Source organism: Rhizoctonia solani, chromosome 8, assembly GCF_016906535.1.
Source record: "Rhizoctonia solani chromosome 8, complete sequence".
NCBI lineage: Eukaryota > Fungi > Basidiomycota > Agaricomycetes > Cantharellales > Ceratobasidiaceae > Rhizoctonia > Rhizoctonia solani.
In genome coordinates, this window is record NC_057377.1 from 329278 (window position 1) to 354955 (window position 25678).

At 47.9% G+C, this 25678-nt stretch overlaps 10 protein-coding genes across 10 annotated transcripts; 4 read left to right on the forward strand and 6 right to left on the reverse strand.

Annotated features, from left to right (window-relative positions):
- Positions 1-1746: 1746 nt before the first annotated feature.
- Positions 1747-2521, reverse strand: RhiXN_09565 (uncharacterized protein; the record flags this gene model as incomplete). The annotated part of the gene is made up of 4 exons (XM_043329381.1): positions 1747-1816; positions 1871-2019; positions 2081-2235; positions 2296-2521. 4 exons carry the CDS (start codon positions 2519-2521, stop codon positions 1747-1749), a joined length of 600 nt encoding a protein of 199 aa, XP_043182215.1.
- Positions 2522-3633: 1112 nt separating this feature from the next.
- Positions 3634-4408, forward strand: RhiXN_09566 (uncharacterized protein; the record flags this gene model as incomplete). The annotated part of the gene is made up of 4 exons (XM_043329382.1): positions 3634-3859; positions 3920-4074; positions 4136-4284; positions 4339-4408. The coding sequence occupies 4 exons, from the start codon at positions 3634-3636 to the stop codon at positions 4406-4408; spliced, it is 600 nt and encodes a 199-aa protein (XP_043182216.1).
- Positions 4409-9208: 4800 nt separating this feature from the next.
- On the reverse strand, positions 9209-10954 carry RhiXN_09567 (histone acetyltransferase type B subunit 2; the record flags this gene model as incomplete). The annotated part of the gene is made up of 7 exons (XM_043329383.1): positions 9209-9655; positions 9713-9893; positions 9937-10004; positions 10054-10600; positions 10654-10746; positions 10797-10810; positions 10865-10954. 7 exons carry the CDS (start codon positions 10952-10954, stop codon positions 9209-9211), a joined length of 1440 nt encoding a protein of 479 aa, XP_043182217.1.
- Positions 10955-11245: 291 nt separating this feature from the next.
- On the forward strand, positions 11246-11636 carry RhiXN_09568 (ATP synthase E chain domain-containing protein; the record flags this gene model as incomplete). Its single annotated transcript, XM_043329384.1, has 3 exons — positions 11246-11266; positions 11326-11500; positions 11563-11636. The coding sequence occupies 3 exons, from the start codon at positions 11246-11248 to the stop codon at positions 11634-11636; spliced, it is 270 nt and encodes an 89-aa protein (XP_043182218.1).
- A 186-nt stretch (positions 11637-11822) lies between these two features.
- On the reverse strand, positions 11823-12490 carry RhiXN_09569 (monothiol glutaredoxin; the record flags this gene model as incomplete). Its single annotated transcript, XM_043329385.1, has 4 exons — positions 11823-11911; positions 11969-12054; positions 12105-12238; positions 12299-12490. The coding sequence occupies 4 exons, from the start codon at positions 12488-12490 to the stop codon at positions 11823-11825; spliced, it is 501 nt and encodes a 166-aa protein (XP_043182219.1).
- Positions 12491-14039: 1549 nt separating this feature from the next.
- Positions 14040-14494, forward strand: RhiXN_09570 (WD40 repeat-like protein; the record flags this gene model as incomplete). The annotated part of the gene is made up of 2 exons (XM_043329386.1): positions 14040-14072; positions 14135-14494. 2 exons carry the CDS (start codon positions 14040-14042, stop codon positions 14492-14494), a joined length of 393 nt encoding a protein of 130 aa, XP_043182220.1.
- Positions 14495-16009: 1515 nt separating this feature from the next.
- RhiXN_09571 (uncharacterized protein) lies at positions 16010-17610 on the forward strand (the record flags this gene model as incomplete). Its single annotated transcript, XM_043329387.1, has 3 exons — positions 16010-16060; positions 16117-16572; positions 16639-17610. The coding sequence occupies 3 exons, from the start codon at positions 16010-16012 to the stop codon at positions 17608-17610; spliced, it is 1479 nt and encodes a 492-aa protein (XP_043182221.1).
- Positions 17611-20303: 2693 nt separating this feature from the next.
- RhiXN_09572 (uncharacterized protein) lies at positions 20304-20783 on the reverse strand (the record flags this gene model as incomplete). The annotated part of the gene is made up of 4 exons (XM_043329388.1): positions 20304-20311; positions 20362-20439; positions 20497-20514; positions 20567-20783. The coding sequence occupies 4 exons, from the start codon at positions 20781-20783 to the stop codon at positions 20304-20306; spliced, it is 321 nt and encodes a 106-aa protein (XP_043182222.1).
- A 1038-nt stretch (positions 20784-21821) lies between these two features.
- Positions 21822-23302, reverse strand: RhiXN_09573 (autophagy-related protein 27; the record flags this gene model as incomplete). The annotated part of the gene is made up of 6 exons (XM_043329389.1): positions 21822-22353; positions 22477-22538; positions 22595-22703; positions 22797-22904; positions 22955-23107; positions 23181-23302. The coding sequence occupies 6 exons, from the start codon at positions 23300-23302 to the stop codon at positions 21822-21824; spliced, it is 1086 nt and encodes a 361-aa protein (XP_043182223.1).
- A 227-nt stretch (positions 23303-23529) lies between these two features.
- RhiXN_09574 (Respiratory-chain NADH dehydrogenase, 49 Kd subunit) lies at positions 23530-25398 on the reverse strand (the record flags this gene model as incomplete). The annotated part of the gene is made up of 10 exons (XM_043329390.1): positions 23530-23545; positions 23595-23732; positions 23791-23879; positions 23935-24045; positions 24200-24591; positions 24643-24756; positions 24810-24909; positions 24978-25056; positions 25109-25118; positions 25173-25398. The coding sequence occupies 10 exons, from the start codon at positions 25396-25398 to the stop codon at positions 23530-23532; spliced, it is 1275 nt and encodes a 424-aa protein (XP_043182224.1).
- Between the last annotated feature and the right edge of the window lie 280 nt (positions 25399-25678).

A 25678-nucleotide genomic window follows, 5' to 3' on the forward strand; every position in this document is an offset into this window, starting at 1 on the left:
ATCGTGTCTCACCTGGATGAGCCAGTTTGGGCGCTCGCAAATATATCAAGCCCAAATGTTCTGGAGCCGGCTATGAATTTTGATGTAGTCTAGTCTTTATATATTGTATCATACATTCCAGCTGGTTTGCTCATCATGGACACCGGCGGTGCATAAACTCGACAAAATCGATAGAGATTGTATCTGTGATCACCGAACGAATAGCATTAGAAAACGTTCATTCGGTTAATCAAAATTCTCGGAGGCTGTTGTCGTGCCGTTTCTTTGACTTTGGGCTCAGATGACGAAGGAATAAGCCCAGGCTATGACGACAGTGGTTTTCGTATTTACGCGAGGGCCAGCAACCGGAGAAACAAATACAACAACTTCCTATGCCGCCGTGGACTAAGATTCCACTACGTTTTGTATTCCTCAATTCGGCAATGAGCGCCAGATACACCGGAATGTCACACTCGTGATCAAGCCAGTGACAAAGTTACAGAATGTCGATCAACTTCCCATTCCGGAACATCAATCAAAACACGAATTAAGCGTTTGACAGGGCTAATAGATTTCCTCCCTATGCCATGGAAACCCTGAGGCTGCTAGTCTGATCATGGGAAATTAGGGGTTTATCATACTTACCTGGTCGACCCTGGTTGGTCCCCTATTGCAGCTTAGGGAATGTGGGGGTCGGGTATTCACGCGGTACCCAAATTAATGGATTGATCGTAGTCAGCTATCCATTTGGTACTTGAATTTTCCTCCCAATATGAACATTGACTTTCGCGTGTTCCGAATTTTACTATAGGCTTGTGGCCTAGTGAATGCATGACTCTGGTGTAATCTGGCCGGGCCAAGTAAAATTAGCCAATAGTATGTGGAAAGTCAAGGATGATTGTACAAGGTGATAGCCGAAACTTGCCCGTTAGACAATAAAGACGAACTGATTAGAGCTAGTAAACCATACAACGTCGCCAGTGTATTGACATGAGTTTATTGATGATGGTAGCAGAGGTAGCTTATCCAGTAACAAGGTTATGGAAGTAGTACTACGAACTAACCTGGCGAGGCGATTTGGCCTAGGCACTCTGTCGTCCCGCTCATGGCTGGTGCGAACTTCCCGATGTGTCTCTGGTGTACATGGGCTGCTTTATCCTCGCGTTCCTGGCTCGTGTAGATTGCGATGTTGGACGTACTCACATGGCTCGGTGCTGGCATCCTGAGGCTCAAGCATTGCTCGCGCGAACAGTCTCGCCTCCAAGCGACGTTACCCTGCATACGAGCTTGGTGCGCGGGCTCCGATCGCTATTTGTGCCTCGACTCCGAGACAATATGCTCCCGGAGATTGAACTCGGTAGATCGCAGCTAAAGCCCATCATACCTTATATGCTGATAGGTGAGCAGGGCCAGTGCTCCTGTATAGCCGTTGCGCTAACTATCCAACCATACTATACAGCCCTATATCATACGGTGAGTATAGCGAGGGAATATGGGCTGTACCGTATATCCCATTCACCTTCCAATACTATACTATGCGGTGGGAGTCGGGGGCTGTGAATTATTTTTAGGCCATTAGACGGATGTTGCAATGGAATATTGAGGCAGACCGTAGTGCATAGCGAGAAATCAATCCTTTTATTCAGTCGTTCAGACATTTACAGGCTAATCCAGTTACAACAAACAATACATCCGAGACCCAGGCGAAATTGTCCGTCGCCTTCAGTCTGTTTGCTCCTTTGAGCTTTCACGTGCTCCGCCCATCGTTTAGAGGCCCAAGATCTTGATCAAGGCAGTCAACTTGGCGGTGAGCAAGAGCTGGAGGTTGAGCACCAAGCTGTTCGATCGTGATGTGAGTTCGTGTGTACAGCAGGCAATAGTATCTACTTACGCGAGCTTGATCTGGAGGAGGATGGAGACCGACAGTTTGACCAAGACGTTGACGAGCGCGACGAGGATGGCATCGATAGAGGCGAAGATGCTGAGGTAGACAGTGAGGCCAAGCTTGACAACCCACTTGCCGCATGCAGTTGCGATTTTCTTCGTAGTTCGTTGACAGTCAGTATCCAGAGAGTAAGAAATAGGCTATATCGGTGCTTACAACGATGATGCTAACTACTAGCTTCACAATGACAGCCAACTTGACATCGATGGTGCCGGTGAGCTTGGCGATGATGTCGATGCACACTTGGATGTCGGCGACGATCTTGGCAACGATGGGCTTGCAGTCGCAGTCCTTAGTGTCATAGCATTTGTCTGCACAACAGAACTCAGGTTAGACGAGCCAAAGTCAAAGGTAAGAAATAGACCACTGACTGAGGAGGTCAATATCGACATCGAGCTTGACATCGAGGTCGAGCAGCGCTTGGTGGCACTGGTCGCTCACATCGGTGCGAGCGACGAGCATGTTGCTCGGTTTGCTAGTCCCAGCGACCGCAAGGGCGGCGGGAGCAGGAGCGGGAGCAGCGCACGTGAGCATGCTGAATGAGAGCATGAACAGCGCAAACGCGGCGAGGCGGGAGAAAGTGGACTTGAACTGCATGGTGATGGGAGCGGTAAAAGTGGATGGGCGGCGAAGAGCTGAGAGTGGGCAGTAGACAGGAGACCTGTGCTGTCGAGACTGAACCAACTCAAGGGCTGTTTATATAGTCCTTGCGCCGGTTGTATGCATACCATGGAATCCTATAGGCAAAAGACGACTTAGTCGGATAGCTTGACCGTCTCGGCGCATCGCGTCTGGATTTGGCTATGGCTACTTAATGTTTGTATATGCTGAAACCCTGAATTTAGCCATCACTCATGCAAGATTCCGGTAAAGCGTATAACTATTCCCAGGCTATGACGACACCAGTTCATTCTATCAAATACCATGACGATTAGCCAAGCTTTTCTGTTGAGCTTCAAAGACTAGGATGGGCTCGGTGTTCTTTTACTACCGGTGGGGCTTCCTCAATTAAGCGCTCCAATATCCTGGAGGGCGATCGGCATATCATTCGATAACTAATAAGCTTCCATCAGTGACAGATAGGAACTTGTGACACCATGGTTTATTCATGTCACGGTAATTGAGTTGTGCCCGCAAACAAGACGTTAAGAGTCGAGTGTTTGTATAAGTTCCTCATGAGCCGGACGCACGGAAATCAACCCACGGTTTGAGTTGTTTGAGTCAAGCTTATATAGATAGAAGCAGCTTCCCTGGCTTGTAACTTAGTTAGGGTCACGCCCAGGCCCTAATAGGGACCCAAATGGTATTCTTTTGCCTCATTTGAGCAAACCACCATTGTCGAGAAATGAAAGCCAAGGCTAGGTCTATTGAAAAAACCCGAGAAAGCTAAGACGTCATATTCTGCCGTCGGCGTCGAGCTCTAGACTTGAGACCTTCTATGTAAGAACATTGATTTATTGTTGAGAGTTTGGTGAGGAAGTAAATGACATTTGAGACTAACTGAGCTTTGCGGGGACGCGATGCGCCGAGACGGTCAAGCTATCCGACTAAGTCGTCTTTTGCCTATAGGATTCCATGGTATGCATACAACCGGCGCAAGGACTATATAAACAGCCCTTGAGTTGGTTCAGTCTCGACAGCACAGGTCTCCTGTCTACTGCCCACTCTCAGCTCTTCGCCGCCCATCCACTTTTACCGCTCCCATCACCATGCAGTTCAAGTCCACTTTCTCCCGCCTCGCCGCGTTTGCGCTGTTCATGCTCTCATTCAGCATGCTCACGTGCGCTGCTCCCGCTCCTGCTCCCGCCGCCCTTGCGGTCGCTGGGACTAGCAAACCGAGCAACATGCTCGTCGCTCGCACCGATGTGAGCGACCAGTGCCACCAAGCGCTGCTCGACCTCGATGTCAAGCTCGATGTCGATATTGACCTCCTCAGTCAGTGGTCTATTTCTTACCTTTGACTTTGGCTCGTCTAACCTGAGTTCTGTTGTGCAGACAAATGCTATGACACTAAGGACTGCGACTGCAAGCCCATCGTTGCCAAGATCGTCGCCGACATCCAAGTGTGCATCGACATCATCGCCAAGCTCACCGGCACCATCGATGTCAAGTTGGCTGTCATTGTGAAGCTAGTAGTTAGCATCATCGTTGTAAGCACCGATATAGCCTATTTCTTACTCTCTGGATACTGACTGTCAACGAACTACGAAGAAAATCGCAACTGCATGCGGCAAGTGGGTTGTCAAGCTTGGCCTCACTGTCTACCTCAGCATCTTCGCCTCTATCGATGCCATCCTCGTCGCGCTCGTCAACGTCTTGGTCAAACTGTCGGTCTCCATCCTCCTCCAGATCAAGCTCGCGTAAGTAGATACTATTGCCTGCTGTACACACGAACTCACATCACGATCGAACAGCTTGGTGCTCAACCTCCAGCTCTTGCTCACCGCCAAGTTGACTGCCTTGATCAAGATCTTGGGCCTCTAAACGATGGGCGGAGCACGTGAAAGCTCAAAGGAGCAAACAGACTGAAGGCGACGGACAATTTCGCCTGGGTCTCGGATGTATTGTTTGTTGTAACTGGATTAGCCTGTAAATGTCTGAACGACTGAATAAAAGGATTGATTTCTCGCTATGCACTACGGTCTGCCTCAATATTCCATTGCAACATCCGTCTAATGGCCTAAAAATAATTCACAGCCCCCGACTCCCACCGCATAGTATAGTATTGGAAGGTGAATGGGATATACGGTACAGCCCATATTCCCTCGCTATACTCACCGTATGATATAGGGCTGTATAGTATGGTTGGATAGTTAGCGCAACGGCTATACAGGAGCACTGGCCCTGCTCACCTATCAGCATATAAGGTATGATGGGCTTTAGCTGCGATCTACCGAGTTCAATCTCCGGGAGCATATTGTCTCGGAGTCGAGGCACAAATAGCGATCGGAGCCCGCGCACCAAGCTCGTATGCAGGGTAACGTCGCTTGGAGGCGAGACTGTTCGCGCGAGCAATGCTTGAGCCTCAGGATGCCAGCACCGAGCCATGTGAGTACGTCCAACATCGCAATCTACACGAGCCAGGAACGCGAGGATAAAGCAGCCCATGTACACCAGAGACACATCGGGAAGTTCGCACCAGCCATGAGCGGGACGACAAAGTAATTGTCTTGGGGGACTGTTTGACCATATTTGCAGCTTGGCAAAACAAACTTCTAGAGTATGACTGCCGACGTGTATGGGTAGCTGTTTATTGTGTCAGTCGAGATTTGGCGTCAAGGAGCCTCAGGTGCGCTATGTAGATTGATAATTGTATTCAGTCATCGCGGCTACCTAAACTTGGGTGAATTTACACTCGCGGAGGTTCAAAGCCCGGTCTCGGAAGAAAACGCCGCGAAAAAAAAAACAGGTTGTCTGTATCGGCGGAAGCTGGAAGAATTCTCAAACCACTCAATTTCTTCTAATTAGCTACGTAGCTTGGTCCTGAGTCGAGGTGGAAGGCTGAATCATATGACCATATTCCATCATTCCTCTGGATATCGATCAACTCCCAGAGACCCATATGGCTGTATTTTCTATCAGAGAAAGGTAGAATCAGCAAGCGACGAATATTCGGTGTCAATAAGATCCCACGCGATGTAGTAACGCTCGTGTTATTCTCAAGCGGCCAAGGCCGGGGAACATTTGCACCTCAGAGTGACATACGATTCCGGACTAAGGAAAACAACAAGAATAGAGAATATCCACTTGAATTAAAGAGTTTACTGTTTATAGATCGTGTTCGAGACCAAGTGTTAATTGTATTTGTTGGGCCTGAGCAATCCTTTGTCATCAGTATCACCCGCCATGGGGCCGGAGCCTCAATACACATTATTCCGGTGGTCTAGTCTGCATATTTAGGCTCTGCAAGGTTGGCGACTAGCCTGCATATCCGTTCTTGGACGGTAGGTCATATAATGTTAAGTTATTTCACTATGCCCCGCGAAGTAACGGTGTCCGAGAATAGTTTGTCAAGCCCACACAAAAAATTGAACCCTCGTCATCGAGTATGATAATACAACCTGGCTACGTCCCTTATGACAGCTTCACTTGAGGGATCAGCATCGAAAAAGGATTGAACAAGCATTTACTTCTCACGACTGGGCGCTGAGTGACGTAGGGTGTTGATTGAAAGGCTAAGCATGGGCTGTGTGGGGATCTTGATCAAGGTCGACTGCACTCGAGTGCGGGATTGTTCGCCAATGCTCGTAACAAATAAAAGATTCTCTGGTATCCGTCGTTACGGGTTTCCAACTATCCGTGGAGTGGCTGGAATAGTTTGCCTATGTGGGAGAAACTCGGAATATTGGCTACCATATCATCGTCCCAGCTGCCCGTTCAGGTACGGTAGCTTTCATTTCAAGTTTATGAAGAAGTTGGACAAATTGATCGATCGCCAAGTCAAATCCCCAGGATCAAATCAAGCAGCAAGCCACTGATCAGCTGACTAAGGGATACACAGGGGAACCGTTACAAACCGGGTGTTTGGGTCTGTGACCCTCTTGAGGTATCTCGCCCCAGACGTTTGATCGAATTTTCTCACATTTTGAGATTTATTCGGTATCTTGGCAAAACATGGGTATTAGTCTCTTTCCAGAACGAACGTGACCCTCGAGTACTGGGGCCCATCAACCCCGGACTGACATCCAATCCCCGCTTTGGTGGTTTACAGGCTGAGAGAACAAAGAGATTGTAGGGGCAAGACGTCCATCGAGTTCACTTACTTCTGGAAGGGATGTGTATTACCCGCGACACGACTCTGTTTTCTCATTCACGGATCTCCATTTGAGTGTACTCACGCTCAGTCTAACTTTGTTCTATGATCCCCGGGAGATTGACCAGCTCTCATGCTCTCGGAGCAAACAGGAAAATGGCCCAATACTCTGAAAGACGACTGTGTCACACCTCTACCGACAGTGATAGATTGCGGCGAAGAACAAAGTCCAGACCACTTTGATTCATGGCAAACATTGATCATAATGACCAGCTCTCTCTTTCTGCTCGCCCAAATCTATACCAGCTAGCTGTCACGCATACCGAGTACACAAGAATCTCTTGTGAAGAGAAAAGCAGTCGAGCGTCTGGGCGACCTCAGTCCGATCGGGATTCAGGGCTAAGCCTGGAGGCAAATAATAGCCTGTCCTGTAATGCATCAAATGAAGCCCATGGTCACATTATTGCTTAGACAGGATCCTGAGTACGCGAGGGACGAACTAACTGACAGCCCGCCACCCTGTTTTCTCGGGTCTCACCCGCCCATTGGGACGCGCATCACTTTGTTCATTACTTAGCGAGCCTGACAAGAATGACATCACGATCGCTAACTAAACCGTACGTGTGCGAGCAATACACTACGCGCCCATCGACGTGTTACTCCCAAAAGCAGCACGGTTTATCCGACGTTTTATAACTCATGAAATTACAATGTGCCACCCGAATCGTTTCCGCCACATCTCCATTTAGGAACCTTCTGACGTAAACACAGACGATGTTCCAGAAATAACTTGAATTAATTTTCTAACCGTATCCATGGCTTGTGTGAGCCCAACTACGCACAAACTCTCATTACTGCGCAACAGAAAGACTGGACCCCGCGATAACCTTAAGTGCGATAACAAGAAACAACGCAATCGTTGGTATAAGCTCTCCAACGCTGGATCCGGAACAAAGGTGTATACGAAACGCCTTAACCTAAACCACATTGATATTATCTTGGTAAAGTTTTAATTGCTGTCGATTCTTGATGGTCTTCGCTGAACGGGAATAATCAAAACAAGGATAGGCTCGAACTTGAAGGGCGCGCGAACTGCTGCGGCAAATTGGTAAAATTCCCCCTTACGAATACAGTATGTCACACTCGCATGGATGATCCGAGTCATTGTTCTATTGCGCGGTAAGAGAGTGTGCTCAACTGCAAACAAGTGACGACACATCGTATGCGACAGGAGTCGGAACAAGAATACACCGCGGTCAGGGTAGTTACGCTCAGGTAATAGTCTACTGTCGCCAAAAAAATATCAGCCCCATAACTCGGACAGTCTTCCAGCTACATCCTTGGGTATTCTTTTGTGATGTCATGAGAGGGAGGAAGGGTGAACACACTAGATTCGGACCATTTGGCTCCGGAGTCGAGATCAGTATACGAATTTAGAGTCTAGGCAATAACAAAGATTGCTTGTGCACAAATTCCCCATCAGGACAGCCTCATGACTCTCCATCTCTTTTCAGCACAGCGCCCATTCGCCCTGCCACAGAGTACTCCAGATTATTTCAACACCTCAGTAGAAATATTAAGTACAGTTACTCGTCACGGTGCGCACCAATGTTGACATCACGGGATTAGCGTGTACCGCACAACAAATCTGATAAGGTCAGCCTGCATTGATATATTACACATGTTGTTCACTGCTTGATATAGCTTCAAGTAATTCAGAGTAACATAAATTAGCCAATAAACAATAAACGATTCAAAACTTCCACTCTCATACACACCTGTACCATACTCTAGCGCAGCCACCCGCCACGGCGCTTCTTCCAGCTGACTCATCTATCAACAACTGATCGACCAATTCGAAAGAACGGCCCATATTGCCACGTCTCTACCAAAATATCTACACACTTCTAGCTATTTGACACGTACTCCGAGTACACATCACTCTACGTATCACCACCACTACCACCACCACACTTGGTACATTTAAACGAGGTCCTTTTTCCTACCTACTAGTACTCGCTCCTTACTCCCATAGATACACATTAAAATGGTGGGCATCGCCCTTTAAATTGGCAAGTTGGCTTGGTGCTGAGACTAGGATAAAAGCCGACTGCACACGATATCAAAACCAAAAACGCACGCTATGCGCAGAATGCACGTGCTGGAAAGACGGTACCTCGTGCGTCCTACAGAGACCGACTGGCGAAAAAGAGCCCGCTTGGGTATACAGCCTTGACTGCGGTTATGTTCGTTGTGTTTGGTGGAGGTGAGTTGGTCTTTAAGATCTGATATAGGCAACTCGCCTGACATGTGCTTCGTGGTAACTCAGTGATGTTCGAACTTGTGAGTCTATTTTACGTCTTTGCCGAAACGTCATAACCTAACTGTTGCTCCAGGTTCGTCTGTTCTTCCTCTAACTTGTCCTGCTTTTGCACATGTACTTTTACTATACCCACTCTCGGAATACAAAACCCCCATAAAAACACATTTTACACCTTGCGAGCCAATGCACACACCAACCGCACAACCCACTAATCATCCTCGACCTCCAACTCTTCTTCATCCACCGTCTTTCCCTCGCCAGCCCAGATATTCGCACTCATACTCCAAACCATGAGCACATTATCCTCCGCCGCACTCGCCACTTCCCACCCGCTCAACTCGCCCCCACCGCCTCCCTTTCCGCCTTCCGCTTTGCTCGCGTCGACAGGCCCAGGACACCAACACACGTCGGTCGGCCGTCCGGTGTGTCCTCCGTGAATGAACATGAGTTCGGGCGGGCCGTCTTCAGCGTCGTCGGGGGACTGTTCTTCTCCTATGCGCGAGAGGTCCCAGATGTGGACTCGGCGATCGGACGAGGCGGATGCGAGGACGGTGGGCGAGGTTGGGGACCAGGAGAGCTGAAGCACTTCGTCCCTGTGAGATTCGAGCGAGTGGAGTCGGTGCGAAAGTGTGCGGGTGTCCCATATTCCGATTGTCTGAGGTGGTGGGGATGTAAGTGACTATGCGAGTAAGAGAATGAATGGGAGACGTACTTTGTCGCTTGAGCCGGTAAGGATGAGGTTCTCGTTGCTTGGACAGAACGAGACCGCGAGAATCTCCCGGTCATGTGCTGTTACGCGTTGTTTTGGTTTTGTGCGTGCTGGGTCGCGTGTGTCCCAGCTGGTATTTTTCAGTTTTAGTTCATTTGGAGGTGCGGTTGATGGGACATTCGAGCTAAACGTCAGAACTCGAATGCAAAAAGGAGCGAAGAACTCACATGAACAACTGCTTGTCATCTCCGACACTCGCAAACACATTCTGATGCGTCGCGTGCCAACTCACATCCTGGACGCCTCATCAGTCCCTATTGATTCAATCCCCTCGTAAAACTCACCCCGACAACGCTCCCGTGGCCTCTGAACACATCTACCGGCTCGACCCCACTGCCACTCTTTGAATAACCCGCCTGAACATCCCAGTGACAGACGGTCGTGTCTTCTCCACTACTCAAGACATGTCCCTCCCAGCACTTGCTCCATCCAAGCCCATACCCTTCCATCGTCTGCCCAACGAGCGTCACATCCGGACGCATAGCATCCGAATCAGGCTCGGAAGGATGCTTAGTCCGGTCATATATAAACACCCGACCCGAAACCGACTTGGTGGCCAGTATATTCGGGTTCTGAGGCATATATCGCGCACGGTTTATTTCGCCATCGTGCAGCATTCTCTGCGTGATTTGAATCCTGGGTGCGGGGCCAGCAGAGGTAGTATGGAGTTCTCCGCTGTCTTCGTCATAGTTCTCGCGACTGAGCGAGTCCGAGGTGGATGAGACTCGTTTGGGGATGTGGACTGTGGTGATTTGGAGGTAGTCTTTGCTTTGGCGGGATGTGTGTGTTCCGAGGAGGAGGCGAGAGATTGAGTATGGTTTGTCTGGTGGGCTGGTCGGGTGTTAGTTGGGGTGTGATGTTGGACAGGGGAGAGGACAGCGCACCATTCTGTGTCAGGGAACCATTCACATGTAAGAGTTGGCCAGTCTAGCGCATGTGTGATGAGTGTGTCGTACAAGTACGGAGCGTTCTTTTTCCTGTTCCACGGTCAACCCAAAAGCCAGTAAATAACCTCGAATTAACAGACCAGATTTTATATTCCTGGAGCTCGGCCGTGAGTGCAAGACTCGAAATAAACAAAGACAATCAGCTGACCTCGTTGACAACCTTGTTCGCATTCTCTCCGTCCATCTCGGCATCTTCCTCCTCGTCATACGGAACAGGCGAGTTATCTGAACGAGGCATACTGGGATTACTCTCAATTACTTTGTCGTGGTCCTGAACGCGACGCGCCCAATGTGAATTTGCAATCCAGCGAGCTAAGCGCCATGGGTCAGACCCTAACCGGTTCCCGCCGATTCGTGCTTGACCAGTACGTGCCTGTGTGTAACCCCAATCCTTGTCTGTGAGTCAAGACTGGGGGAATTTATTCTCCATAAAAAAGCTGCTATTTATTCTGATGGATGGCTGGACTCGATAGATTCCCATTCGGTTCGGGAACGGACGCATTAAAAGTTTGATTTTCGGTTTGGAATTATGGCGAGTCCTGTTGTGAACGTGAGTAGTTGTATGCCTATGCGCCATTATCCTGGATAATAATCGTATACGAAAACAAGGTGGTGCGATACAGTGCACTTGGGGGCGGAATCCTGTACGGAATCTTCCACCGACGGACTCTCCAAACTCGACTTGACAACGAACGGGCACACGAGCAGGAGGTGAAACATGAGCATTTGATCAAGCAGGCGAAAGAGGCATGGCAGAGGAAGAAAGACTCCAGCTTGTCTAACCGTAAGTTCCCACCCTATTGTTTATTCGTTCATTTCGTTCTTTACTCATCCTGATTTTCCAAGTGATCACCGACCCCGATGATCCTCGATTCGATATTGACAAGCTCATTGCCAAGTACGAGTCCGAGTCCAAGTGACACTGAAAAGAATGCATGTAACTTTTTTTTGCTGCACTGCTATAGATTTCGGTTATTTAATTCTCTCGTGGGAGACCAATCGCTTAGTTTCCTTTTTTAAGATCGACAACAGAACCCTGTCTCAACCGATTCATCTGATCATCCGCATTTATTACGATTAAGTGGCTACAATTTAGGTCCATCTATTCATGAAGCTGCAGTTCCGAACAACAACTTTTTGATATCTGCATCCTTGTATCCTTCCAAGTCGCTCGATCCACCGATATGTTTCTCAGCTATGGGATCATCAGTTCCCACGCCTCTCATTCCATCCGACAACAAAGAAAACTTACCAATAAAGATGTTCGGAACTGTCCTCTGGTTTGTCTTTTCTTGCAAGTGGTTCTGGATTGCTCCTCCATCTTCGAGCTCGTCGAGTCTACGTATCACGAGTTAACACATGAGCAGCGAGGAAGAGAAGAAACATACTCGAGAATCACCACCTCGACTTGATCCTTTTCGTTCACCGCCAAGTTACTGACATAGGTGTTGATTCTGCTCTTGGCCTTGCGGCAGTAGGGGCAGTAGGTTTTGCTGAAGATCGCAATCTTCTTCTTGCCGTCCTATCTCCCCCCAATCCGCATGAGCTCCACAGAGTATCGTAAACTAAGGAAGGGACAAACCTTGGTAGTAATAGCGTTATTCACAGTATCTTGCACAGTCATGTTTAGTTTCTGTTGAGCGGTAGGTCCAGAAGAAGTAGTCGCAAACAATGAAGCCAGCGGGAAAAACCGAAGTGGCGATCGAGTGGCAGGTGGTAGTCGAGGGATAGATGACGTCCTATGAGCGAGGGTTATAAACGAACGAGTGATCATCCAATTTGGTTTTGCTTTGTAAAATCGGAGCTTGGGGGGGATGAGTGATTGTTATGATGCGGCCGCAACAGCCGAGATGATGTATAAACGGAATACCGATGATGTGATTGGGGTGGAACCCGATGTCCGAGGAGGTATTTGGATGTGGAGGTCACGTGTGAGTGTATGCGGCTTGTGGTACTTTCTAGATGTTTGGATGGGATGTGATAGTGTGTGTATATATCTAGTACTGGGTTTAGTGAGATATGATTAAGCAATGGGTGTTTCTGCCAGGATGAATGGCTCTTACTGAGTTATCTAAGCGTCGGCAAAGTTTGCTTAAACGCCGCTTGTGATGAGATTGTCTGACCGAGCGTATTTCTTGATTAGTGAGGCAGCAAATTGGCGAGAGAACTCGAGTGCAACAGTGCGGATTATATACTCGTGCGGAGAACGAAATGGGTGCCAACTACGTAACTTACTATATGTAGACACGAGGCATGCAAGTACGCAAAGAATATGACATTGGATGATATCAGGCAACACGGTAAGCCTCGAAAGAATACCAGAAATCCACATGATGCCCACATTTTTTCGAGTATCCACAGCCAGGAAAATAGAGTCTGCGCCTTGACGGCACGCAGGGATGAGCTGGGGATGCGGATTCATGGAACTGCTGGGAGGATTTTGCTTGTCATATAACGCGTGGCGATTTTACGTCTAAGTAATTCTCACTCTTACGGTTGAATGACGTACTGTGGCTCATTTCCCTGGGCCTATTTTCATTATCTTGGGGGAGTACTAGTTACCAGCCCGTACGAAACCCGCTTCTTGGACTGCATGTCGATTATCCTCCTTAACATTTCACAAGTATATCCACAGATACCAGCGTAATTACCCAGCTTCTGAGTATCCTATATACGCACATTATGACATCTACAAATCACGGGAGAGCATTGACACCCTTGGCCACTGTGTTCTTCTCCAGAGGTACGTGTGTACGTAAGCAGATGGCGCTTACGGCATATAATCAACACGCTGGACGCCAGTAAAGTCAAACTATAGCACTTGTCTGCCTATCAGCGCAAGCTAATTGCGATATGAAACTCTACGGTTAGCCGAGTTTAAACATGCCGTATGCATACACTGGAATCCGAGCACCAAGGCGCCCGAGTATCAGGGGTCGATCGAGGTTTTCCAATAACAGGGGATGGTAACCTTCATACATGGGACTCCCAATTCAACCAGGGAAGTCCAACGCATTCTAGAAGTCACACCAATTCAATCATGTCCATCGCTTGCTCACCCAACGGTCTATTTATTGAAACGGATTCCACAGATAACACACTATGTATATGGAGTGTACTCGGTGCCCACCTATTCATTGACCCGCTGCAAGGGTACACCGATGTCGTTGAATTGGTGGTATTCCTGCCCAATGGAAATTCCCGCGTGGCCTCAGGATGAACTGATCAAACAATACGAATTTGGGACACAAACCATGATCATAAACTACTTCACTTACTTTCAGGTCGAATTGGGCAAGTCATATCACTAACATGCTCCCCTAATGGCGATCAAGTTGTTTCGGGATCCAGCAATGGTAAAATATGCATATGGGATACCATTCTAGGACAGCTATTACTTACGTTGCCTGTGCAAGAGGCCGGTCCGATTACATTCCTTCAATACTCGCCTGACGGCGCCAAAATTCTCTGCGGTCATGGTGCTATTTTATTGAAAATATGGGACCCGGAAACAGGGCAGCCCATCGTACGCTCACTTGAAGAACACACCGAGTCGGTCAATTTTGTTTCCTACTCGCCTGATTCGAATTACATTGCGTCGGCGTCTAATGATAAAACTGTTGGTGCTTGGAGGGTGAGCGATGGCTGCCCTTCAAGCCCTCCATTTATTGGCCATACCCATGTTGTCATTTCGATAGCTTGGTCTCCTGATCGTTCTCACGTTGTTTCAGGAGGCGATGGTAAAACCATCACAATCTGGGATGTCCAAATGGACTAAAGAACGTCGGCCCATTGTGCGGGCATAGTGATCAGGTTTCTTCTGTGACTTTTACACCCAACGGGAGACACGTAGTATTGGGCTCGCACGACAAAACCATCCAAATACGGGACAGCCACAGAGGATTTGCACAATCTCGGGTACACTTTCCCAGGAATTCATTAGTAAATCTCAGTTCAGCGTCCAAACTCCAGGTACTTTGCATTTACACCGTGCATGTAGGCATTTTCATCGGAATTCAAGGCCCAATTCTATGTAACTTTGAAAATGAGGGAAGACGGATGGGTCCATGATCGTGAGTCTCACCTAATTCTATAGATTCCTCCTTCTCTACACCACATCGTTGCTCGGGGAAACACGGTCGCCAAGTTTTCTCCCAATGGTTCCATTCATTTGGATTGGGAGAATGCACTGTTTGGAAAAAATTGGTCTGCTTGCTACCAACTTGCTTAATTATGATTGTATGTGTTCAGATGTTTGCAGCCAGAGGGATTCGGAATTAGATTGAGATTGTAAAACACGCATACCAATCAGAAATTTATTGTTTAATTATGAAGCAACTTCGGATCTGTACTGAAATTGATACTCTAGAACGAATGATGTTGAGGGTAAAGTCGGCCGATTGTAGGTAATCAGAGCATATTGTTTTTTACCAGTGCATAAAGGCGGGTATGAAATTCATCTATCCTATATAATACATACCATTTTGCTTCTGGTCTAGTACATTAATTGGTCTTATGAATAGGTCGGTCATATATATGCTGTGCTTGATTCGCAATGTGATAATATACAAAGAGAGTCGAAGTATGTCAGTGTTGATACTCCCAGTATGAGCAATGACACTGGAAGGCCTAGTCAGGTAGACCAGGCTCTCTTTCGGCGAGTCTGGGACGACTGACGGAGGAGGGGGGGGTAGACTTGTACCCCCTTCAGTTATACATAACACTACTGTTTCACCTTGTCTCTAAAGAGAAAAAGCTTGCAGAATGATCGCGTCTCTATCAGGTGAGTTGCTGAATGCGAGCCGGATTACCTCCCTTCCCTACTCTAGTCCTGAACCAGGAAGATTATGAATTATGTCTATAAAGTGTTTGTTCGCCAACTCGATTTCTGCATCCGAGATTACAATGCCGGACTCTCAATTAAAATAATTGCAAAGAGAACTATCAGTAAATCGTGCCAAAGGTTCATACGATAAGACTTGTGTTGCACCACCTTTCTTCCTGCTAAATTTGTAGATTTTTAACATGACAGACAGGCACCAAAGTACCATAAACGTCTTCCGCCCCTGGGCGCCTAACGCCTTTATCCGGACCCGGGTCTAGATTTACCAACGGCCGCCCCACTCCCTAGCGCCGGGCGATTGTGGCTTGACGTTGGCCTCGTGGGTTCAAGGCGAGTAAAGACAGAGGTGGCCTGGTACGTGCAATCACAGTCACCTGTCTACGTGCATTTTAGACTTAAAACTCACTTTCCCAAACAAACGCGTATCCGCAGTCCCCGCAGCCATACACGATGGTGATCATAGACTCGGAAGAATTCAAATCTCCGCGTGGACCGAGAACGGTGGGTAGTATTTGAATGAGCCCAGGTGGGGGTTATTGATAGCCTTGGTCGAGTAGATAAGTACCCCGACGCTCTCTTTACCGGCGTACACACCTGTAGACCCACACAACTCGCTCGGCCTACCTCTCCCGCCCCCACGATCACCCGGCGCTCGACCGTCATCGCCATTCTCAGCCCCGGCGTCAAACTATCTGACGATAAAGCGAGAAAAAGCGGATATAACGGGCTCATGGAACATCAACACTGCTCTTCCTGCTCCCACTCTGCACCGATCGTTTAGCCTCGGCAGCGACGACGGAGATACCACCTCGGACGGCGGCACAGAAGTTTCCGACCCCTCAACCCAGGCAACAAGCGTCTCGTCATCGTCATCCCCCTCTACTCCATCGGTGCCGCCCAACTTGAAGTTGCTGACCCCTCGTGGAAAGATCGACGCAGTTATCAGGGTCTGGGGCGGCCCTCGCGCATGGATCGAGACGGTTTCGCGAGATGAGGATGTGGCAGTGACTTTTGTACGTTTTTAATTCAATTCTCCAGCGTATCATTCTTGGAGTTCTTATCACGTCATTTATTTATAGCCACCTGCGTCAGGTGGGGCTCACCGAAGCCCAATCAAACTTTTTGCGAGGTCCACGACTGGGAATGTCCAGGTTCATCTACCCATGTCGTTTATGGGCACATTGCGAGTCCCATCCGACGTCGTTCTTCCGCCCAGTTTACGGTCCCAGTCGGTCGTACTCTCGCCGTCGGAGCCTCCAATTGCCAGGCCACCTATTCCCGACGAATCCCCCGTAAGGGCCAAGTTAGGTTTAACTTCGAGTTCAAATTCAGCAGGCGTAACCTCTAGCTTGGGCTTAGCTTCTCCCGCCGGTCCACCATTACCCCCACGCTCGGTCTCACCTGCTCCGCCGGCAGCCCCTGTTTCGCCGCCGGCTCCAGGTGCTCTCTCGGCTAGGCTAGAAAGTCTCGTTACGCCCGTGTCCATGGACCCTGCGAACATCCCCCTTCCAGCTTCGCCGCCTGCTATTTCATCCTCTGACCCTGTAGAGGAATCCGCGCTTCAAGTCGAGACACCCGCTCAAGAAACTCTTCCTCCTGTCTCTCCCCCCGCGTCCACGCGGAGCATGTCCGGGGGCTCAATTACGCCCACGAGCCAGCCTAAGCAACTACAGCATCAGCGTTCAGCATCCACGCCCTCCATTCTCTCCCACCCCAACCTCCCAGCCGCAACACACGAATCGTCCGAATCGAGTACGGTGTACTTTATAGGCGACCTCCTTCGCTCGGGGTACGATACCAATGCACCGGAAAAATGGACCGGGGACGAATTCGTGATCGATAGCGAGTTTGGTCGAGTACGGGTATGCTTGTACGGCGAAAAGGCGGATGTCCCATGGACGGAAGACGTCACTCGGTCCGTCAAGGACGTGATGGACTGGAACAAGTGGAAAACTGCGGGCTCGGACGCCGGGCGTGGATTGATGGAGATGATACCCATGCCCAAGATTAGCGTTGGTGGATTGGGAAGGCGGTTAAAGTTTGGCAAGTAATTGTTCAATGGACTTTTTTCTTCTTGATTTTATGTTTTGATTTTTTGCGCTATCGTTAATTGTGTACATAGTTCTTGTACGTATAAATGTATAAACGTGAACTGAATGGACCGTCACGATATTTAGACTTGGAGGGATCACTAAAATGGCGTATCAGGAGCCTACGCAAACTATGCAGCTGTGCATGATGTAATGAATGACTATGACCGCCCAACTCGGGGCGGCTGAACAAAGGGAGCGCTCAATACTGAACTGTTACATATGTCAGAGGCGTCAGAGTCAACTGGTGTGCTATATTTAGAGCTGCTTCGGTCTTGGCCATATTGCCGATCACGCCCGCTCCGAAAACCACCAGAACAAAACAAAGCCCAAGCTGCCAACCAGTCCTTCGATTTCAAGAGTGCATTTTTTTTTATCAAGTAGAATTATTTTCTCAAACTTAAACAAATGTTCTTGTAATCACGTCAACTCGAATACAAGTAATGAGCCAAGGATCCTCCCCAATCAGACACAAAAAAATCATCAACGAGAACAGTATTTGATCATGAGCCCAAGGATAGTACGAGGTGGGTAAGATTTCAAGAGGTTTGTGTGAGCCTGGATCCTGGGAAACTCGGGTAAATACGATGTTTTAGTGATGGGATGAGCCGCCTTACAGTGCACCGTGCTCCGCGCGTTTACTAGTGCCCACTCTTGCAAACCCACTCGCCACCCTTGTCGTTCTTATAACACTTGTACCTACGAAACTACTGTTAGTACTAGTTCTAGTTGAACAACATAAAGATGGGCGAGCTTACCCGTGGTTGCAGCATTTGTTATCACCGCAGCAAGTTTGGTCTTTCTTGCAGCAGTATCCATAATTGCCACACTTGTACCAACCGGGCTTATCCCAGCAGTGGCCATGGCCATCGTCGGCGCGGGCTACGATTGACTCGGCCTCAATAGGCTCGGGTATAGCATAAGCTACGGCAATGAAAGCAGAAAAGATGAAGAAGACGAATGAGAAAAAGGTAGAGGTCCTCATGTTTAAGTGTAGTAGTAATTTGAGTGAGAGGCACTGAAGAACTTGGTACGTTCACTCTGTGATTTATATACCGCTAGTTGTTTACAGTTGTCCGCCCCCATGCAATGTGGAGCATGGTCGAATTAAAACTCATGTACATGTTCCGATGAATCCCTTACAGACGCATACATGCACTTGGCCGCAATGACTTGCCCAAATAGTGGGAATTTGACAAGCAATTCGTATTAAGTCTAGCGTGCTGTGTTCATGGGATAGGTCAAAATGATAGGGGTATGATCAATCTCGATTACAGGGTAGACACCAACTGTACTTGCCACAGCCCAGCAATACAATCTGACGGCGTGGGGGTGATGGCTTCCTGGCACAAGTGGGGTATACGCAGTTGTGAAGTCGCTTGACGTCCTTTTAGTGAGTTGTCAGTTGGTCTATCAATAGACCTGAAGCCTTTTCGAGCCTACGAAATGAATAGTGGGGAGGCTGTTGCGGGCGTTTACATATTCTAGACTCCACTCACATCACCATCCAGAGAAATATTACTACGTATAAATCGGGAGTAGATATGTTAAATACTTTAGTTCCGAGCGCCCAGTCCTCATGTGATGACCAGGCGCTCAATGAAGCGGTGAGTCGGGGCGAGCTATGGGGGCGGAAAGCACAGCATCCCACAGTATGGCGAACACATCCTGGCTGGATTGAAAGTAAGAAGCGGGTGTATGTGTCAGACCCTTATATACGCGGGATGGAGAAATAAAACTAACAGACACCGATTTCAGTACATAAATCTTATAGGTATATTGAATAAGATGGTTCGACAAGGTCGTGCCCTCCTGTTTATTTGCTGCTCGGTGGCGTCCCAGATGCTACCTGACTGGTAAGTATGTTTGGGAATGCATACTTAGGATATATAAAACAAATTATGAGATATAATGGAGAGAAAGTTGTACCTGTGTGGCTTTGTGCGCATACCCAGCACTGTATTATATCGCTGAACTGAATCACCGACTCCACAGTGAAGTTGCTCCATTTTGCTTCATCAGGCCTCCAGAGGAACAAATCAATGCTTTGTGAGTGATTCTAATTAAATGTGTATGTATCGTTATTTCCAGGACCCAGAAATATACACACACAAGAATCGCGGGGATTTATAGTATCGGATTCAAACGCATGAGTTATTTTTTTGATAGGAGAGACAAGTGATTCAACAGATGAGTTGAGCGGATCAAATCTAACATGAAAGATATAGAGGATATAGCTCTAAAGGTATGATATCTCCGGGGGTGCATACCCTAATTATCCGCGGATCTACGCACCCATGACAAAGGTAGTAAGGTTCCTGAGCAAGAGGGTGGCAGGTTTGGCGTGGACAGTCTGCCGCTCCGTCGCGTAGGTCCAGCGTGACTATGGTATATGTGTCTTACGTGGCCGACTTATGTGCTGTTGGTCTGGAGATAGCTATAGGTTGTTTGATTCCATTCGATTCAGCTGAAACTACAAAAATTGGTGTATTTGTGTGCATTCAATCAAGCACAAATATGCGGGACTGAACAAAAAAAAAAAGAGAAAAGATAACGTAGATATGAGAAACCACACGGGAGGTATTTTTTTTTGTTTGGCTGCAGCACCCCCCTAGTTCAGACTACTCCAGCTTATGGATCCCATACATATAGGTTTACCGACCTTGTCTAAACGACGTCAAGGAGGTTAAAAATCAATAAACGGGGACTCACCGTTCCGGGGTTTAAGCACTGCAGATACGACCATTGCGACAGCAGCGGATGCCACTGAAAGTAAGGACACAGTAGTAGCTACGAGAGCTTGGTGAGAAGGTGCCTGTACTACTGTATATTGCTTCAAAAACTTACCCCGGAGCACAGCAGCGCCTATTAACGCAGCATTGCCCGCCGAGAGGGCAGCAGATGTCGGGAAAGCTACGGCAGTATCCGTACCCGTTGGGACAGACACGTCGTTCATCGTCCGGTCCGGCAGGAGTAAAGTTGCCGTCGTTTGTGGCGAGAGATATAGATTCATTGGTATCGACGAAGACATCACTATCACGAGCTTCCAAGTCGCTCTCTTTCACCGAGAGAGTGGCGGCTGGAACAAGAGGCAGTAAGGCGAGAAGAACACCAGCGATAGCGTAGAAGCGCATGACAATGGATCAATGAGCTCAGTGGTGAGAGCGGTGAGGATTTTGAGGCATTGTCGCAGTGATTTATAGCAGGTGTACCCCTAGCTAAACCGTATTATCGGATCATAGGTAGGTAAGCATGCTGAGTATGCCAGGAACATCGCCAAAAGCAGGGGACTGAAAAGATATCCAAGGATCTTCAAACCTGTTTTCGAGAGCCTGATTTTAATCTCAAAGCATGTTGAAGATTACCGAATATCCCGAATATATCGTCGGCGTCTGCCGTGATTCGAATGTCTTCAGAGTATCAAAGAGTTTTGCTAAGTACGCAAGATGTGTTTGAATGTGTTTCTTCTTATCTTTTTCGGCCTTAGCTGGGATATGAGATATCCATCTCGCCATACCATTTCCTGGTCCGAATTCATGAACGCCCGTATCTCCAAACGTGGTTGTATATGAGACATCAGTATTACAAACACGAGAACTCGGCAGTTTGATCGAAGGAAAGGTCCACATATTTGACATTCAATAACCCATTCCAATACTATCGGGGATCATATGACGAAGTCTCCGTCATCACATGTTCCTACATATTTTGGAACAATGGTCTTTAAATAATGCTCTGGGTATGTGTCGCTTGGCTTACGCTCAACATATACTCGCCAATGTTTGTAAGACCATATTTACTTTTCAGCCAATCGGTTTTAATTGGCCTTTTCTAGCGTAACTACAAACCTAAGATTGACTATGTGTCAACGTTACGACGGGTACCTGCAAAAACCTTTTTACATCCATGTTATCGGATGAGGCACGTTATTATCACATACATTTCCCTTTTGATAGGAGGTGGAAGCGGTTGTGTACGCATACATGCCATCCAGGCACAGTGGTCTGAAGCGCTCACCAATAGTCTTGGCTTGCGCCGCACAGCCTGCTACCCCTTAGTGGGGAACGAACTACGTCAAAAGATTAAAAGAAATGATCTGGCAAGTGGCCGCCCAAACAAATCCGGTAACCTTGCAGATTTATTCAACCCTATAACACAGCATGAAATACATTTTAGGAGGTAGTGCTTGGTGGCGCGCCCTGATTATTGCTAGCCGTAGGTCTTGTGATCGATTCACCACCAATATTCGGGCTTTGGGAACGTGGAGACCGAGGCGGAGTTGGAGCCGTATCTTTCTGTGGCACATCAGGTGGAACAAGTGAAGTTCTTCTCTCGTATTCTTGGTCATCGTCGAGAGAAAAGCGCGGATCCATTATTGGCGCTCGCTCGGTTTCTTCTTGAAAGTGTGTTTGGAAGCCGTCTCTTCTTGGAGGTGCCGATGGGTTATTTCCGAATCCTCCAAACCCATTGCCACGCCTAAATCCCCCGTTGGCGTTTCCGAATCCCCCACGACCTGTGGGAGCGCTCGAGACGAACCCATCATTGCGTGGGCCAAAATTGTCTTTTATGAAGTAAAAGCAATCCATGAAGGCGGAAGCATTAAGGGGAGAGACAGTAGGTAGCTGGTCGATGCCCCGATAGCCCAAGACATAACGGTTGTACAGAGTTGCTCCGACAAGGTATGTCATGATCGCTGCTAGAAGTCTACAATAAAGCACAGGGAACGATGGACAGGTAACAAATATCGAGGTCGACAGTGATTGTCGAAGATGATTCCATATTTGATCAGAAACCTGGACAACAAAATAGATATATGTTTTGACTCACATTGCACCAAACACAGCGATGAATCCACCTGCTCCAATACTCTTTGCTGTCGGACATGCAACCTAGATCAACAACAGCATAAGTACGCTTTCTAACTAGGTCGAAAAGGTGTACTCACGTGAGTCCTCCATTCGATGAAGAAGGCACATGCCTGATCATCTTCTGGTGGTAATTGGGCTACCAAGACGGGAGATCCAACAGCAAACACGGCAGGATCACAGATGAATCTATCGCACATGAAGATGTAACATGGTGCATGATTCCAGCAAAGAGTTGACGTATTAGAAATGGCTGCGAATAACAACAAGTATAACGCTCACCGAATAACAGTTGACGCCTTCAAGCTTGTCGCACTTGCGCAGGTCGACCCATGTTCATATACCAGTACTGGATGCTTATTCTTGACCTTCAAGGTCGTGTTGTACGTTCTAACCAGTGTTAACGAATCAGTGAGCCCAAGGAAATCATTATCGCTCACCCAATGGAGAAATCTCCATGGTCAGCCCTAAAGAATCCGCCAATCGTCTCCAGTTTGTCGACTTGCTGCGGATGCCAAAGTTCGGATTTGACGCCTTGGCATACGTTTATTGAGAAGTCACGTCCGGTTTCGGAAGTGAATTTATAATCCTTGCTGTTTTCGAGTTTAATTAAATGAAAGCAAGACATGTCTAGTTCGAAATTGAATTGGGCGATCACCTACTTACTTGGACCTCAGTGGAGACAAGTCATAGTATCCTTCTTCATCTTCTCCTGTGCATGGAGCAGGATCAGCTGCAAACACGAGACTTGAAAGTAAAATAATAGGTGCAAGGTATCGTGAACGCATGTCAAGATGATCGTAGTGTTGTTGTCAATAGGGCAAGTGGCGGTGCTGCCTCGTTCATTCGGCGCTTATTCAATTTCAAAACTTAATGGAAGGCCCAGCTTGCCCCGTCACTTTCACTTACGCCCTTTGGTAGTCAACGGTTGGACCAACAGTATATTTTGAAGGAAAGGCTACATTGAGATTCAGAAAATGTGTAATATTGAAAAATCCGATTGTATCTTTCCTGATCAACGATCAACCTCACTATCATAGCGGGTTAGGCTTGTGCAGACTTATCAAAAGTAAAACTTACCCAAACACAAGATCCATGGTACCGATGACAGCGACGGCGTCAGGCAAAAAGTGATGTCTCATCATAAAGTCTGATCCAGCTAGATGAGCAAACCCGGGGGCACGAATCTTGCATCGATAGGGGCGGTTAGATCCGTCGCTAAAAAGGAAGAGATTCCGTCAACGGTCTGGTTTAGGTTCAAAAGAGGATAACCTACGAGACAAGGTAAACACCCATTTCTCCCTTGGGCGCCTCGATTGCAGAGTAGGTCTCGCCAGGAGGTACAGAGTAGCCCTCGCTGAATAGCTATAATCACGTTGTGTTAAAAGAATACTATAATGGGGTCCGAACCCAAACAAACCTTGAAGTGGTGAATAAGTGCCTCCATGCTTTCCTTCATTGACGCACGAGGAGGCGGAACCAACTTATAGTCGTCTACTTTGACAACACCGGTTGGCATCTTGTTCAAGCACTACAAGAGAGGAGTTTAGAATTTTCCAATTGTAATGCATACAGTAGAAACTTGCCTGGTGAATAATTCGCAACGACTCTCGGAATTCTTGTACGCGGCACAAATAACGATCATAACAATCACCATTGTGTCCAACAGGTACATCAAAATCTACCTCGGCATACTTGTCGTATGGTTGGACCTTTCGAATATCCCAAGGCACACCGGATCCTCGGAGCATCACACCTGAGAAACTATAGTCCAGAGCTTCCTGTGCCGTCACCTTGCCGATCCCAATCGTGCGCGCCTTCCAGATACGATTCCCAGTAACGACTTCCTCAATTTCATCGACACGGGAACTAAACTGAGTAGACCATTTGTGGATATCCTCGAGCAGGCCGTGAGGAAGATCGAATGCAACACCTCCTGGTCGGACATATGCGGCATGAAGACGGGCACCCGAGACGCGTTCATAGAATTCCATAAGCTTTTCGCGCTCCTCGAAACCCCAAAGGAAGGGTGTCAGAGCACCAACGTCCATAGCATGTGTTAGGACCGCCATCAAATCTGTTCATGTGTTATGCCATGTGGGCGAATACTAGAGAAGAAAATACTTACGATTCAAAATACGAGTAATTTCACCAAACAGGGTTCGGATCCATTGGGCGCGCTCAGGAACCTCAATATTCAACAACTTTTCTACTGCTAATGAATAGCATTGCTCGTTGGTCACTACCCAAAATCTTGAATCAGCACCGAAGATAAACATGATCGACAGACTCAACTCATGGATACGTAGTCTAAGCGATCAAAGTAGGGCAGCGCTTGAGTGTACGTCTTGTATTCGATCAATTTCTCAGTACCGCGGTGGAGCAAACCAATATGCTATTTCCGAAATTGCAAAGAAAAGATTGGTCACGATGATCATGGTCACGACATCATTGGGTACGTACGGGATCGGCACGCAGGATTTCCTCTCCATTGAGCTCGAGAATAAGACGAAGCACACCGTGGGCGGCGGGGTGTTGTGGCCTTGGGAAATACTTTTGTTAATCAGGATAAGCATACCAACAACAAGCCCTACCCAAAGTTAACTAATACAGCACTTGTCTTAGAAATATCTAACATATAGCATATTGGAAGCTCACCGGTAAAATGCCTCATAGTAGCATCTTTGCGAGTACCCGTTTCGCCTAAAACCGACTGTAGATCCATCGAGTGCAAGTCCTCGACCGTGTGATATTCGAGGCCATGCTTGGTTCCAGAAGAAGGTGCGGCCGATGCCAGTGAGCGTTGAAGAGTCGGCACAGCCCATCTTCGACTTGCCGTGCGGGCGAGTTGCGGCCCAAGCCTACTCCTAAGGAACGATGCCATGGTGAGTGGACGAATCAAGTGCAAGTCCTTACGATCAGGGGCACGTGATCAGCTACTGTGTGGCTGTGTAGTCTGAACGGTAGGATTCATACTTGTGCATGCACTCGCGTTTTCTTTTTAATTTATCAGAATAGGTTATTCCTGACCAGCTCATGATCATGGAAACTCATTGGAAATATAATACTGATTTTGAAGGAGACTGAGTCAATCGGAGTTGTTGGATTGGGTCCAGTTGCATATATCACCTTCAAGGTGCAGATAGTCCCCACCCTGGGTCGGA